Source organism: Alternaria ventricosa (assembly GCF_023758065.1).
Source record: "Alternaria ventricosa strain BMP 2768 chromosome Unknown scaffold_6, whole genome shotgun sequence".
Lineage (NCBI taxonomy): Eukaryota > Fungi > Ascomycota > Dothideomycetes > Pleosporales > Pleosporaceae > Alternaria > Alternaria ventricosa.
In genome coordinates, this window is record NW_026055686.1 from 1297165 (window position 1) to 1312473 (window position 15309).

Below are 15309 nucleotides of genomic sequence, written 5' to 3' on the forward strand. Positions count from 1 at the left end.
GTGCCAAAGCAACAGCTATCGCCCAATTCACCCTCATCCCATTCATCTTTACGCGGCGTCTTAACTTTCCGCTGCAAAAGCCAGTCATCGTAACTCTCATCGTCATGCCGTTCAAACTCTACTTTCTCCGTGATACCAACTCCACTATCCTCTCGTTGCTCAAAACTCAAACTCGCCTCGAAAACGCTCAACATCCATACCGGGACCCACGATATCTGAGAGATCCCTACGGCCCATCTGGCCAAACACTCTCCTTAAGGTATCGTACAAGTTTGTGCTTTGGTTCTGGTGGATCATGTTGTCTAGTTGGCTATCTGAGACGCCTTCGCCAACGACTTCCCTAGCTTTCTCCTTGCCTTCGCGCTCTACGACCTTGTGCATGGCTAGCGCGCCGAGCAAGTGTTGTGCAGCTTCTGTGTAGCAGCCGATGTTGATACACGACACGCCGAGGTTGTAGCGTGCGCGGACAAAGTTTGGTCGGAGAGCGAGGGCACGCGAGTAGGCATCGATGGCTTCTTCGCTGCGGCCGGAGTTTGCGAGGGTGGCGCCGAGACGGTTCCAGAGGAGGTGGACTTGTGATGAGGAGTTCGAGACGCCGGATTCGGTGGATGCAAGGGCGGCGCCGAAACAGTCGACGGCTTTGTCGTATTCTTCTACGCCGTAAAAAAGTACGCCTAGGCCTACTTGCACGTCGGGATCCATTTGCTCGCCGGTTGGTGAGAGTTGTGCGGCTTGGATGAAGAGGTTGGTGACTTTCTCGTGGAGTACGTGGCGGTCTGTGAAGCCCATCTCGGCGTCTGAAGAGAGTGGCTCTTTGATCAGTGATGGGTACTTGGTGGCCAGCCAGCGTTCCAGTGTCCGGTATGCGGTGCTCTCGTAGCCTTCGTTGGTATATGATACAGCCAGACCCATCAGCGCCTCCAGATTCGAAGGATCCTGCTTCAACGCATGTTCCAACGCTCTTATAGCCGGTGTTTCCTTCTCGTTCTGTGCTTGTGACTCTCCCAACCTTACCCAGGCTGCAATGTGATTCGGGTCTTTCTGAACAGCTGCCTCGAACGCCAAAGCCGCAAGCGAGAGGTTTCCACCATCTTCCATTATCTTGACACCTTCTTCAAAGGGATTCGTGACGTTCTTGAAGAGGTTCTCTTGCTCGAATAGGTAGTCGCCCATGGCCGGATCGCGGACCGAGTGTGTGTTGAGCCCGTCGAAGCCTTCCCATTGATCCATGTCGCCCATGTGTCCTTCGACGAAGTTCTCCTCGTTGGCAAGTTGCCTAGCGTATTCAGTCTCAGCTTGGATGCCCTTCCAAATGGACTCGAAATCGTCGAAATCAACGGCATCTTTCTCTACTGACCTGTCCATTTCGTTCAGCTCTGCCTCCATGGCCTTGTTCGCCTCGGCGTCTAGAGCGCTCAGGTCCTGCTGGTCTGTCTGTTCGAGTTGCGCGAACTGGGCCTCCCAATCCTGATCGTCGAGTTCTACCATGCGCTCCTTGCCTTTGCCAGAGTTCTGCATAGGCTGCTGGAAGTTTTGTGGTGCGTATGGCTGCTGCATGCCCATACCGCCCATTCCCATTCCCATGCCGCCCATGCCCATGCCCATGCCCATTCCGTACATGGGCCGCTGGTATCCCGTCATCGAAGGCTGAGAAGCGGTAGTCGGGCTCGCTGTCCGCGCGTTCGGGTTCATCTGCTGGAACTTTGCGAATTCGGCAGGGTTAAATCCGGCTGGTCTTTCTTGCATGGCTGGCCCTCCCATCTGTGGCGCCTGCATGCCTGGATCGAACTCTGCTGCCCACGCTGGTGATCCGCTGTGCTGTGTCCGTTCCAACTCGCGTCGCATTTGCTCCATGGCGAATGGAGATGCGGGACCGGGCCCTTGGGGGAGTTGTACATTCTGGTTCATGAACTCGTTCATCATCTATGGATCGCAGGGTTAGCCATGATTCCCACTTGCTCGCCTTCGTACTCTTGTTCTCAACTTACGCCATCCGACGGGCCGCCCATCTGCTGGCTTCGCATGCCCTCCTGCATTCCTCCGGGCCCCCGCCCGACCAGGCGGTCTCTCTGTAGCGACTTGTCATCCTGCACATGTTTGGTGAACTGGCTGAGCGGGTTGGCGCCCGTCGAGCACTCTGCGCCGCCGAGAAAAGACATGGCGAAAAGTAAAAGATTAGATAAGTGTGAAGTAGCGGGTATGACGCGGTCGACAGAGAGGAGGTGTATGTACAAGTCGGGCGGCGAGCGGGTGCCAGAGGCGCGTCGGCCGGTCTAATTGATCAGCATGTGGAGAAGCTACGCGGGGCGGCCGAGGTCGCAAATAACCGCCACACAGAGCGAGTGAATCCGAGCTTGTCCAGTAGAGCTCGGCGGCAGCACATCAGTGAACTTTAACAGAATGCACGATGATACTGAAAATTATTGTGCATTGCAAGAGTTCATTAGATCGATTTGCTTTTCTAGACCTGGACCCTATACCATGTACAAAAGAAGAGGGGAATATAACAACGCCGGACGCTCTTCCACTATGATACACAAGACCCATCTATCAACACAGCATGCAACCAACAGGACACACGTCCCAGTCATGCAGTCGTACAGATACGTCGACCATTTCCTCCATACATCATTCGTTGTAGAAGCGTGGGGCGGCCGTCCCGTTGCATGTAATCACTGTCCCTGGCCTCCTTTCATCATCATCGCTTAATCCTCCTGGGTGGAATCCGAGCGCTTGTTGTCGCGCTGGTTTAGGGTGCCAGACTTGCTGAAGTCGACGCGGAGTTGCCTGCCGTAGATGGTCTTCTCCTTCAGGACTTCCCTGGCCTTGGTGGCGCTAGCGACATCGATGAAGTCTGCGTGAGCAAAGCCTCTGGGCTGACCAGTCCTCCTGTCAATGGCGACACGGACATCCATGACGTTGCGAATATCACGGAAGAGGTCGTTGAGGTCCTTGTCGGACATCTCGAACGACATGTTGCCGATGAAGAGGGTCTTGGACGGAGGGTTTTGCTCGAAGTTGCCAGTGGCACCGCTGCGGGTCCTGGAGTTGGGCTTAGGCGCGTGGAATTGGACAACGAGGTTGCGGCCTTCGAAGACCTGCATGTCGAGGTTGTCAATGGCAGCTTGGGCGTCCGCGACATTCTTAAATTCGACGTATCCGAAACTGCACGAGGGTTAGTGTTTGCTTTCCGAGACTGGGCCATCTAACATACCCTCTGCTCAAACCCCGGTTGTCGTAGACAATCTTGGTGCTCTCAAGCTCACCGAACTTGGAGAAGACACGCTTCAGCTGCTCTGCGGAAACCTCGTAGTATAGGTTGCCGATGTACAGCATGTTGTTCGGCGTGGTGTTCCTTGGGGCCCTGGGCTTTGATGACCTCTGGGCATTGTCTGCGGTCTCGGCGGCAGCCTCCAATGCATCCTCGCCAACAGTGGCAGAGGCGTCAGTAGGGTCGGCCTGCACCTGCTGCTGCGCCGGCGTCAGGTTCTCTTCGACAGGTGCCTCAGCCGCTGTTTGCGCAAAGTTCTCGTCTCCCTTGGTGGCCTCATCGCTAGCAAATCGTCGCTGGAAGGACGAGATTGACCATTGCTGTTGCCTCAGACGGAAAGCCGAGGGGGTTATGGTGTTGATGGATCGCGGCTTCGCAAGGAACGCCTTGGAAGGCGACGCGGTGATGGCGCGAACGGCAGTGCGGCGGAGGAGAAACCTGCATTGCCATATCAGTATCACGATTCCAATTGCAGACGAGGCGATACTTACATTTTGGCGATATGGGTGAAGTTGGCAAATGTGGATTCGTTGCTAAAAGTCGGAATACCGTAAATTTTTGGGCATGGATCATTGATCCGCGCTAAGCTCCTAGCACGTGAGCGGCGTTCTCAAGCCCTGGAGGCTCTCGACATGTATTGGACTTCTTGGTGACGTATTGCACATTGTGGACAGCAATAATGCAACTATCTGCCGACTTCTCTCCCGCATGATACAGGTCGTTGCATTCAATGTCGGACATCCTTCGCCAAGAAGTGAATCCTAAGACAGGTTGATTGGTGACTTTGTGGGGTATTCATGAGGGGCACTCCTGTGCCCTGGGAGGGAATGATCCCGACTATTAGCCCACTTCAGTTCATGAGAATATCTTGATAAACGGATTGGAACATCAGAGTGCATATAGTGCGCCTCACATGCAAGCGAATGTTGACGGTGGCCCGAATGACTCTCGGAAAGGATCCCTTGACCCTGCCGATAACATCACAAGCCGAGGATGGAGGGGCTAGCCTGGTAACTTGCCCGAATGAAACGTGATTGCTTGTAGCCTCGAAGTCTTGCTCGCTGTGGTTACGTACTCCTGCTGGAAGGGTATCCAGGATAAGTATGCCATGGAGTCATCGAATCCATAATTCACAAAATGGCACGGGGTCAGGCGACAGGCCGGCCGCCTCCGAGGCGCGTTCCTGGTGAGGCTCGTCTTAAAGTTTGTGTTCGCTCTAGCAACCACAACTACCATCTCTCCATAGCACCATGCTGAAAGGTAGTGCAATCCAATTCCTCCATACAAATACACGCGGAGACTGACCTGAGGATAGGAGCCTTTTCTGCAGATGCGGACGCGTCGCCCGACTTTGGCCCTGCCCACGACGACCAGATACCCTCGTCGGAAGAGGAAGAGCTGAGCCATGACTTCTCCGAAACTGAAGCCGGCGGTAGCGGGCGCACACGACTAGACAACGGTGCGACTGCAACCGCACAGGAGAATGCTGGTACCAGCGATGAGGAAGAGGACGACAATGGCATGCTGCCCCGCGACAAGCAGCGACGAACCGCCTTCTACGACTATACTGCGGAGAAGCAGATGAGCCACACAGAAGCCAAACAGTTCTACCAGCGTCATCAGCTAGAGACACAGTATGGAGGCTCACAGGCGGGAGAGACCTACAGCCCTGCCATGCGCGCAAAGACATTCCCCGCCAACTTTGGCGGTACAGACGGTGTAGACTTCCATGGCAAGGCAGAAAGCATTCGCTCTAGGAAGAGCAATGTCACGCTCGCGAATCAAGGGCATCGGTCCAACCTGCCCATCGGGTTGTCACACACAGAGCAGTCACAGGATCCGCGCCGACACATGACTCAACACGGAGCCAACACTGCAGGTACCGGCAACGAAGGCGACGCCTTTCTCCAAGCCGATCAACAAGCTCGATCTCACGCGCAACACCCCGGTCTCCCTCACGAAGAAAAACCCCTTCTGGCTGAAGAGGGCATCCACGGTGCGGGCGCAGGCATTGGTGTTGGCACAGGAGCAGGAGGCTTCGCAATGAACGATTCCAGTATCACCACTGAGCTTAGCTCCATCTATACGAATATCCAGAAAGTGTTAGATTTACGTCACAAGTACATCCGCTTGTCTTTGCAGCGCAACTTCGATAATCCCAAAGATGATCCAGCTTGGCGCATCTACCCCACCCCTCCTGAACCAGTATGGAACGACTCTTCCAAACAGCGTCGCAACGCAGGCGGCAGCAGCTTGCAGAACAGCGGAATCATTGAGCCTAATGAACCGGCCAAGCCACCTCGCAAGATGGGAACAAATATTGGCGAGGACTTCCATCTGGAGGACTGTCTTCCCGTACCCGGTCCCGGAGAGATGTCGTTCCGCCTGGACAGCAGCGGTGTCTACCAAGTGTACGAGACCGCCAAGTCCGCTGAGCTGGACACGCCCATCGTATCAATCCCTACATTACGCGAATTTTACATCGATCTCGATTCCATCCTTGATATATCTTCTGACGGACCGAGCAAGAGCTTTGCTTTCCGTCGGCTTCAATATCTTGAGGGCAAATTCAATCTTTACTACTTGTTGAATGAATACCAAGAGACGGCCGATACCAAGAAAGTGCCGCACAGAGATTTCTACAACGTCCGAAAAGTCGACACCCACGTTCATCACTCAGCATGTATGAACCAGAAGCATTTGCTGCGCTTCATCAAGTCCAAGATGAAGAAGTCCCCGGATGAAGTGGTCCTGTTCCGTGATGGCAAACATCTCACACTGAGGGAGGTCTTCGAGTCGATTAACTTGACAGCGTACGATCTAAGTATTGATACCTTAGATATGCATGTGAGTACAGATATCTGGCACCACGATACTTGGCTAACATTTAAGGCTCACACGGATTCGTTCCACCGATTCGACAAATTCAACTTGAAATATAACCCGATCGGTGAATCACGCCTACGAACCATCTTTCTGAAGACAGACAACTTTGTCAAGGGCCGATACCTAGCAGAAATCACCAAGGAAGTCATCTCTGATCTTGAAGCGAGCAAGTACCAGTTCGTTGAATGGCGCATCTCCATCTACGGTAGAGACATTGAAGAGTGGGATAAGCTGGCAGCTTGGGTCATTGACAACAAGCTGTTCTCGCCCAACGTCCGCTGGTTGATCCAAGTACCTCGTCTGTTTGACGTATACAAAGCGACCGGTCTCATGGACAACTTCCAGCAAGTTATCGTAAACGTCTTCCAGCCATTGTTCGAGGTCACCAAAGACCCGTCCAGTCATCCCAAACTTCACGTTTTCTTGCAGAGGGTCATTGGATTCGATAGCGTCGACGATGAGAGTAAAGTCGAGCGACGCGTGTACAGGAAGTTCCCGTTCCCGAATGAATGGGCTACGAAGCAGAATCCGCCGTACAGCTACTGGATGTACTACCTTTTCGCAAACATCTCATCACTCAACGTATGGAGAAAGCAGCGCGGCTTCAACACGTTCCTCCTGCGTCCTCACTGCGGAGAGGCTGGTGACACCGATCATTTGGCTGCTGCAGTACTATGCTGTCACAGCATCAGTCACGGTCTTTTGCTCCGTAAGGTGCCTCTTCTGCAGTACATCTTCTACCTTGAACAAATTGGTGTCGCTATGTCGCCTCTCAGCAACAACGCCCTTTTCCTGGCGTACGAACGTAACCCGTTCCTGAGTTACTTTAGACGTGGTCTCAATGTCTCGCTATCGACAGACGACCCTCTACAATTTGCCTTCACGAAGGAGCCCCTTATCGAGGAATACTCAGTTGCAGCGCAGATCTACAAACTGAGTGCTGTGGATATGTGTGAGCTAGCCAAACATTCTGTCGAGCAGAGCGGGTTTGAGCATGTTGTCAAGCAGAAGTGGTTGGGTAGCAACTACCATCTCCCTGGTGTTGCAGGCAACGACATGGCGCGATCCAACGTACCTAGCATTCGCGAGGCGTTCCGACACGAGACGCTCATGGGCGAATTAGCTATGTAAGTTTCGAACAGACATACACATCTTCGTATGGCAGTACTAACACCGTACAGGATCGACCGCTACACGCGCGCTGCGCAAGCTGGTAGTCATGATCTCACCAGCTCTAACTTGCAGTCGGAAGTGCCACAGACGCCAAAGTCACTCCAAGGAACACATCCCACATCTCCCACCCATGCATCTGCTGGTGGCAACCAAGTGTTCTCTAAGCTACCTCCAGCCCAAGTCGCTCGGCTCAAGCCCTCTGCCTCGACAACCGACATGGGTAGTATGCAAGGCCAACCGGCCTCGCCTTCAGGTACAAAGGATGGTGCCAGCTCTAGCATGACTGTCAACCCTAGCACGATGTCTGTCGCTCAACCGACAGAACCTGAAGAGCCAGATCAGGGACTGACGCGCTCAACAAGCACCATTACATTGGATGGGGAGCCTAGACTGTTCCCCGGTATTGTCAGCAGCAGGAGCAGGAGACGGAGCACCAGGACTAGCCAGGCCGAGGATGGTGACATGACAAGCTCGCGTTTGAGGTTCCGCACGGGTGACCAGGAGAGTGTTGTGGAGGAAAGGGATACAGATGATGAGGATTAGACGTCACTGCGTTGTTGGATACTGTGTATAGTTAACGATGGGACAAGAATCACGAACGACACATGATTTAGTTTATGATGGAATCTTCTCTTCATTATGATGCTCGATAGAATCTCGCTCGATGCAGCTGCTAGTAACACAAGGACGCCCGCTTTGCTAGAATGAACCAAAACAACCAAACTACCTTCTCTTCTCTTCTACCGCTCATGAGTTGAGGTTCCGCGAATAACAGTCGAGACACCATGCGTCCCCCTCTTCTCCGACTTCTACTATGCACTTCTTGCATGTCGCCTTGCTGCAGCCTACACATTGCCGCGCGCAGATGAAACAGGTCCGGCCTTCGCATCTCCTGCAATCGAGGTAGTTTTCCAGATCTTTCCGTCGCTTGGGCGCTTTGTTGCACGCGTGACAGGATCGCAGGTCGGAAACGGCGTGTGATTGGGTTTGGCAGGGTGATGGCGCGTCCAAGTCGACGTCCATTAGGTGTGATGTTGACTTGACGAGTGACGCTTTCGGACTCAGGCGTTTGAGTTGCTTGACCGGCCGGCGTTCTGATGTGTACTCGTGTGGTTTTGAGGGGAAGAGAGCGTATGGTAGGTTGTTGTTGTTGCTCTCGAAAGGCGGGGTATTGTGGAGATGGAGGCGGTGGGAGTCGCGACTGGGTGATGAGCGGTGTTGGCGTGACATGCTGCGGCGTTGTTAGAATCAGAGCTCTATTTTGGATGGAGTATTGGTGCATACGGTTGCGGTCCGTCATCGCCAGCCATTCTCTTTCTCTTGCCCAGGCCGGCGGCGTGTTGATCGTGAGCCATGGTATGCCAGTAGTTGGTGGTGGTGTCGTATTGGCGGTCGTGCGGTGTATTGGGACCGAACAAGTCAGAGGTGATGTAGACCATAGTGGCGGCGACTTCGCGGTGATGGTGAGGGTGAAGCGGAGAAGCTGTTGTCGGCCTCAAAGGCGGAAGGAACTGGAACGTGCAGCGGCGGCGTCAACACAGAACAGAAAGCGGCTTGCAAAACAGGACAAAGGGTAGGTATCGAGGACGGCGGCGCTAAAGCAAAGGGACGGGACTGGGCCGAAAGGAGCGTTGCTGGATGGTCGCGATGGTGCTCAGGACGGACCGGACGGTGATGAGCGATGTTGTCGGCCCTTGGAAGGCGGCCGCGCGATGCTCGGCGACGTACCTGACTAGCCGGCCCAGGCAGCCAACAGCATGTGGGCCGGCGCACGTGAAGCGCGTCGCCAAGCAAAGGGTCGCGCGACTCAGCTAACGCGCGACGGCGCAGGACAGGGTGAAACATCGACGATAGCAGCGACGAGCATCCCGCCCGCCCACTCAGCAGCCGCCGTCTCTGGCGATTGTAGCATGTCCGCCCTTCCTGCGTGACTTGGGGTGAACGTACCATCTCCACAATATTCTTACCTACCCCACATTCTCCCACCCTGCGAAGAAGCTTGAGCCATGGATAGCGTCAATGTCTCGGAACTGGTTGCGCGCCTCGGCGCGGAGGAGGAGTCGGTGCGGAAGATGGCGGTCTTCAAGCTGCAGAATGCCATTGGCGACCCCTCCTTCGCCGACGTCTTCATATACGAAGGCGGCCTGCCCAAGCTGCGCTTCCTGGCGCTGCACTCGACCGGCAACACCCTGGCCTACTGTCTGACCTCTCTCGCACGCCTGCTGGAGTTGGACAAGGGATGGGACCATGTCACGGATGATCTGGTCGCGAGGGTAAGTCGACGAGGAGGGATTGCCTGAAGAGGTCTAACAACTATACTCCAGATCGTCGACCTCGTCGTCGCGCAACCTCTCGTCAACGTCAACCGCGGTGCCATGTCGGTCCTCGCTGCCATTGTCGGCCACCCCTCACACCGAAACTCCCAGGACGGGACCACGGGCTTCCAGCGCCTGAAGCCTGCCGTCGACTCTCAGCCCGACTTCCTACCTTCCCTCGTCGAAAAGATCACCTCGGCCGACCACGCGCTATGTGCCAATTCCCTACAGCTCATCAACGCGCTCATGCGAGACGCTATCGCAAACGACGCGGCCTTTGAATGGCCCAAGTTCATCAAGCAACTACAGGAGCTGGGTGTTATTAAGAGCGTATACGGGCTGATGCAGAGCTCTGCGATACAAGACCTGGCTCATCCGCTCCTCGACTTTCAGTCCTTGACCAAGATTTTGCTAAGGAACTGGAGGGAAGAGAAGGTGGACCTGGAGAACCCCGACCACAGGAGGGCCATCCGCGGGCTACACACAGCGAGTAATCCAGAGAAGTCAGCATCAGATCCCAAGGGAAGCAAGAAGCACAACCCGGACAAATGGAAGCGTCTAGGATTCGAGACGGAATCACCTGCGTGGGAATTCGATGCGACTGGCTTCCTAGGCCTCATGGACATTACAGATTTTGTCTACAAGAACGAAGACGGGTTTCAGAAGCTTTTGCTCGAGCAGTCGGCAGAGCCACTGGAACAGCGATGTCCAATCGCTCGTGCAAGTCTGTCGGTCACTCAAACCCTATACGAACACTTTGAAATAGATAAGCTCGATGATGTGGAATCCCACCGACCTACCGACTCGCGGGCCAACTTCGACCGCTCATTCAAGCCCCTTTTGCTTCACTGGTCCAGGTTACATACGAGTGGTCTGAGTGCCTTCATCCGACTATGGAAGGTAGCCGGCGCACAAATCGAGGACTTTGAGAAGATTGAAGAGCTTATCCGCATCTTAATCGAGCAGGTTGTGGGCCAGGCGCCACGTATGAGGGATGTCAAGGACGTGGAGGAAGACCTGGCTGAATTCGAGCTGAAACGCCTGAGAGAGCTTCAAATGGAGGTACTGGAGCTGACCTACGAGGATGCATGGGGCCATCATCTCCGGTATGCTGTTTGCGTCGATGTAGTCTGTGCTTAGCTAACTCTCTACAGTCAGGTCCGTGACGAGCTCAACCATGAGGCTCTGCAGTTTGTGAAGGAGCAGCGTATAAGATGCCTGCTACAAGGCGCGTGGTTTCCAATGGGTATCGACTACGGCACGAGTGCGGGTCCGGTAACCAGCAAGACCCTGAATCGTTCTGTGCCCTCATCATGGCGTTTTGTCAGATTGTCGCACAACCGGCGATATCTGCATTACGCTGACTTTGACGAGAAGACGGCGACTGAGCCGAGGCTAGACACGCTGCAGGAGAAGAGTAAGTGTAACGCGTCCACGCGTCGTTTATGGTTTGCGTTACCGCAGTGGCTGACCCGCATGTACAGTCGATCTATCCATTGTCTCTTCGGTGGTGAGCAATGTCTCGGCTTCGGCGCCATCGACCGCATCATCAGACAGTACCGTCACAACCCTGCCAGGCCACGAGCGGGCTTCGACGTCGACCAAGATCACGATCCACGGTTACCTGCCCCCATCCAATCACGCGCGGCAGGCGTCCAGCGGCTCAGGTGCAGGGCGAAAAGAATCCGTCCTACTGCATCTGCATCCCCAGAGCCATACCCTTGCTTCCGAGTGGCTTGATGGACTGCTGATGCTACTGAACCAACAGCCAATTACCGCCGACACCAATAAGTTGGTAACCTTCATCGGCGGTTACGGGCTCAAGATCCGTCTGCTCAACGTTCGCTACGAAGATGTCGGGCTGGAGGAACCAGTCCTCCCCAGTCGTGAAGGATTGGATGACGAATACTACTGTACGTGCTTCTCCTTTACACGTTGGCACGGGCTCGATACTGACTTGATACCCTAATGCAGATGACATTGCGGGTGCCTGAAGATCTAGAAAATGCTTGTTCACGGACAGGAGTCCTGGACAACAAACATCGATCTTGTGCAGGTAATAGTGAAATTAATGGGGCCGCCAACGTCCAAGCTGCATGATGTTGGGAAGCCTAAGCCTACGCTTCCGAAAGCCTAATCTTTCTCGATGCAGAACTAGGCAACGGCGGGGTGGAAGACGATCGCCGTCTTGTGAATAGACGTCTGTCGACGTTCAAATTGGGAATCAGGTACCGCTCTCTGGGGAACCATATTAGGAACTGTGCAGGGGGCGGTAACATTTGTGTTGGCGCGGGAGCTGGATGCGCTTCTCTTGAGATACCCTTGCTTGTACCTGTGCAATACGCTGCAATTAGACAGATTGTTTGGAGCGTGCGTGCGTGTTGTCAGCCTGTCGTCGTTACGCAGCGCATGCTCGACGTTGTACAAGGCGTCTGGTAATCGACGGTGATCTGTGCGATATTAACCCGTGACACGCTGGCGCAGGCATTGAGCCGGCCAGTCGGGCGGCCTGGTAGTAACCCCATAACGCATATTCCAGAAGCAAGTATATTTGATGCTGGGCTTAATCAGGCAAATATGATGGAGAGCATCTGTCGACTCCGCGAGCCGGGCACCTCTGCCAGCGGTGTGTCGCACGCTAAGCATCGTGGCTCCGCTGACGGTGTGTTCCTGGCGGCCACGGGCCTGAAACAGCGGACGGCAAGGTGGAGAGAAGCGGGGAGGAGGCCTGTCTGTACTACCTGACTCAACCAACGACCGCACGCGGGCCTGGCGTGCTCTCGGATACATCAGCCACGGTTCTACTAGGGCCCAGGTGTGAGGTGGAGAGCAAAGGGTGCATCGCTGGCGGCGCGTTAGCCTGCAGCTGCAGCATCCCGCGACACGAATATGCGGCCGCCCCAAGTGCGAGCGACAGTCGTACGCTGCTAAGCCCACAGATTGTTTCTATCCCCCAGCGGCCGTTCTGTTGGACCTCATATAATTCCTTCTTCTTCGGACTTTCGCTTGCTGCTGTTCGGATAGCCCTCCGGTCGATCCTCGAGAAGAAAGTACAGCAGCATTGCTCAACCAAACGTTCACGACCAAGTGCCCGCCGCACCGCCCGGCCACGGCGTCAGGGCCGCCATTCGCAGCATCGACCGCGCAAACCACGCCCCCATGTGCCTGAAGCCAAACGTTGCGCCATCGCCGACGTCGAGATCCGAGCCGAAGCCATGAAGAGCAAAGCCAAAGCGACTATTCTGCCTTTACGGCAGGCCGAGTTCGACGCCCTGCCGTATTCAGTCCAGTAAGTAATATTCCGCGCTCCTGACTGGTCGGCACGTGTGATAAGGGCGCGTTATGCGCGTGCATATACCGAATCCCCCACCATGACTTTTTGTGTACCTTGCAGTAGATGAAGGGCCTGTCAATTATGCCATGATGCCAATGCTAATTCGTCCCGCTACAGGAGAAAGTACTTTTCATCCCTGGAGCGTTTGCAGATCGCCCAGCACGCCTCCGACGAGCCCACTACATCAGGCCGCTCGTCCCAGGCCAGCACCGCTTCCAAATCCCACCGGCCCTCGCTATCTCTCGGCACCGGACGACGCAGACGCAAATCCGAAAAGGCTGTGCACGCTCACGACATTTCCCACATTGACCTTGACTTCTTTCTCTCCTTGCCTGAAAAGGTACGCAAGCAGCATTTTTCCCGTGAAGAGCAGGCACTCCTCCAAGGAAGGCACCATCAGGCGTTCCTTCCCGACGACCAGGATCCCGAGTGGGCACAACAACGCTTCAACGATTTTCACTTCGACTTCTCCCACTCCACGCTCGACCTTCCGGAACGCGGCCGTTCACGACGTCGTTCATCGTCGGCCTCTTCGACCGTCAGCCCTTCCCGTCCGACTTTCGGGCCTTCTTGTACATCAAACACGGACAAGGACCGAAACGCCCATTTACTATATCTCGACACAATGGCCACGCCCATCTTCCACCGGAGGGAAACCTCAATGGTAGACATGAGACGGACCATGTCCCTCACGTCGCACCCTGTCCGCCTCGGATCTTCATACATGGCGGATCCTCCACTCTTCAATGCCAGGCCGAATCGACTTCACCAGCGTGCCCACTCTTCTTCTCTTACAGGCCACATGTTGCCATCTACGCCGCCAACTCTCATGATCGACCCCGAAGCGACGCATTACCAGGATCCCGAGGCGAGGAAAAAGCTGCGCATGTATCTTGCGTCTCCCCAGAAGTTTGATGAAGCGATTGAATTCGGTTTCCCATCGTCCGCTGGAAGCGACGCCGCTACCCCCCACTTCCAGCTGCCACAGATCGACAATCATGCTCGAAAGTTCAGCCGAGACATGCACACCTTCCTTAGGGATGGACAGCTGTCTTTCTTCGAAGACCATCCCAACGAGAACCAGGGCCTGGAATCTGATGCTGGCTCTGTAGCCGACATGGACTCACCCGCCACGCCCTCCAGCACCGGCCTGTCCTTCCGCATGCACTCCCGCCGAATCTCGCACCGCAAGTTCTCGGTTGATTCGCCGGCTCCGTCGCCTGTTCACTCTGCCAATGGGCATTTTAATCGCGAGATGACGCTTCGTATGACTTTGACTCGGCCCGATCTACGAGCTGACGAAGATCAACTGTATGGCTGGCAAGGCTCAAGCTCAAATTCAACTCCCAAAACCTCCAAAGACGACCCTCTGGCACTGGAAGACCTTGTCTTCACTGACGACATGACCGGTACCAAGGGCGCCTTCTACGTCAAGCCTAAACCGCGCGGAAACCTCGTGAGCCGCATACTGAAGCGTGCCAGCCTCAAGGCCACCAGTCGCTGATCCCCATTTCAGCCTGCATCTATTAATTCACTTCTCACATTGTACTTTTCTTGCCTGTCTTTCCTAATAAAGACCAACAACAGGTCTGCTGCGTTTCAGCGAGCGGCTTTTTATTTCCTTGTCCAACCATTTTTTAGACATTTACGGGGGTTTACGAAAGCTCATCAGACTGTACGATTATCACGATGCACGAACCGAACGATTCAGATGCATGAATGAGGCGTTTTCCTTTCATCTCCCATGTCCAGCTACCCTGCTGGTATTTCTTCATACTTAGCTAGCCAAGAACTTCATCGAGAATGATACCCAGTCGGCAGCAACCAAAACTGGTCTGTCGCTTTGATACCACCACCTTCGCCTCATCCTTGTCGATATCAATGTTTCCGCGCATTTCCTATTACATCAGGCAACAACGGTTACTCATCGCAATTGCCGATACAGTCCAGCGTCTCAACTCGCAGCACCTGACTTTTGCCGAAGGAGTGATCGCCCCCAGCGATCATGACTAAGTCCTCGTACTCTCTACCGGAGCTTTACCTACCCGTTCACACTACCCGTCTTATCTCTCCACATGTTTCGCCAAAAACCACACTAACCATATTATCCGCAGCGGAGAGATCTATATCGCATAGATGTTAAGGGTAGGGATGGCTGTATGACGTTGCCGTTTTCATCCAGTGGCTAGGCAAAGATCGACATTACAGTACTCGTACAGTTTGCATGCAGTAGTTGATACCAGGCGTTGTATGCGTTTCGTGGTGCTGGGAGGATGTGTTTGGGTGGCGAAGTAAGATGCATGAGAAAGAGGTTTATTGGGCAGCTATGT

General features: G+C 54.5%; 4 protein-coding genes across 4 annotated transcripts; 2 read left to right on the forward strand and 2 right to left on the reverse strand.

The window, feature by feature from the left end:
• Positions 1–159: 159 nt before the first annotated feature.
• Positions 160–2159, reverse strand: J4E93_004520 (uncharacterized protein; the record flags this gene model as incomplete). Its single annotated transcript, XM_049342448.1, has 2 exons — positions 160–1923; positions 1989–2159. 2 exons carry the CDS (start codon positions 2157–2159, stop codon positions 160–162), a joined length of 1935 nt encoding a protein of 644 aa, XP_049200600.1.
• Positions 2160–2705: 546 nt separating this feature from the next.
• On the reverse strand, positions 2706–3936 carry J4E93_004521 (uncharacterized protein; the record flags this gene model as incomplete). Its single annotated transcript, XM_049342449.1, has 4 exons — positions 2706–3165; positions 3215–3709; positions 3763–3804; positions 3869–3936. 4 exons carry the CDS (start codon positions 3934–3936, stop codon positions 2706–2708), a joined length of 1065 nt encoding a protein of 354 aa, XP_049200601.1.
• A 585-nt stretch (positions 3937–4521) lies between these two features.
• ADA1 (putative zinc finger protein) lies at positions 4522–7873 on the forward strand (the record flags this gene model as incomplete). The annotated part of the gene is made up of 4 exons (XM_049342450.1): positions 4522–4531; positions 4587–6118; positions 6164–7284; positions 7339–7873. 4 exons carry the CDS (start codon positions 4522–4524, stop codon positions 7871–7873), a joined length of 3198 nt encoding a protein of 1065 aa, XP_049200602.1.
• Positions 7874–9336: 1463 nt separating this feature from the next.
• J4E93_004523 (uncharacterized protein) lies at positions 9337–14483 on the forward strand (the record flags this gene model as incomplete). Its single annotated transcript, XM_049342451.1, has 6 exons — positions 9337–9603; positions 9655–10751; positions 10800–11062; positions 11130–11558; positions 12670–12934; positions 13097–14483. 6 exons carry the CDS (start codon positions 9337–9339, stop codon positions 14481–14483), a joined length of 3708 nt encoding a protein of 1235 aa, XP_049200603.1.
• Positions 14484–15309: the final 826 nt, after the last annotated feature.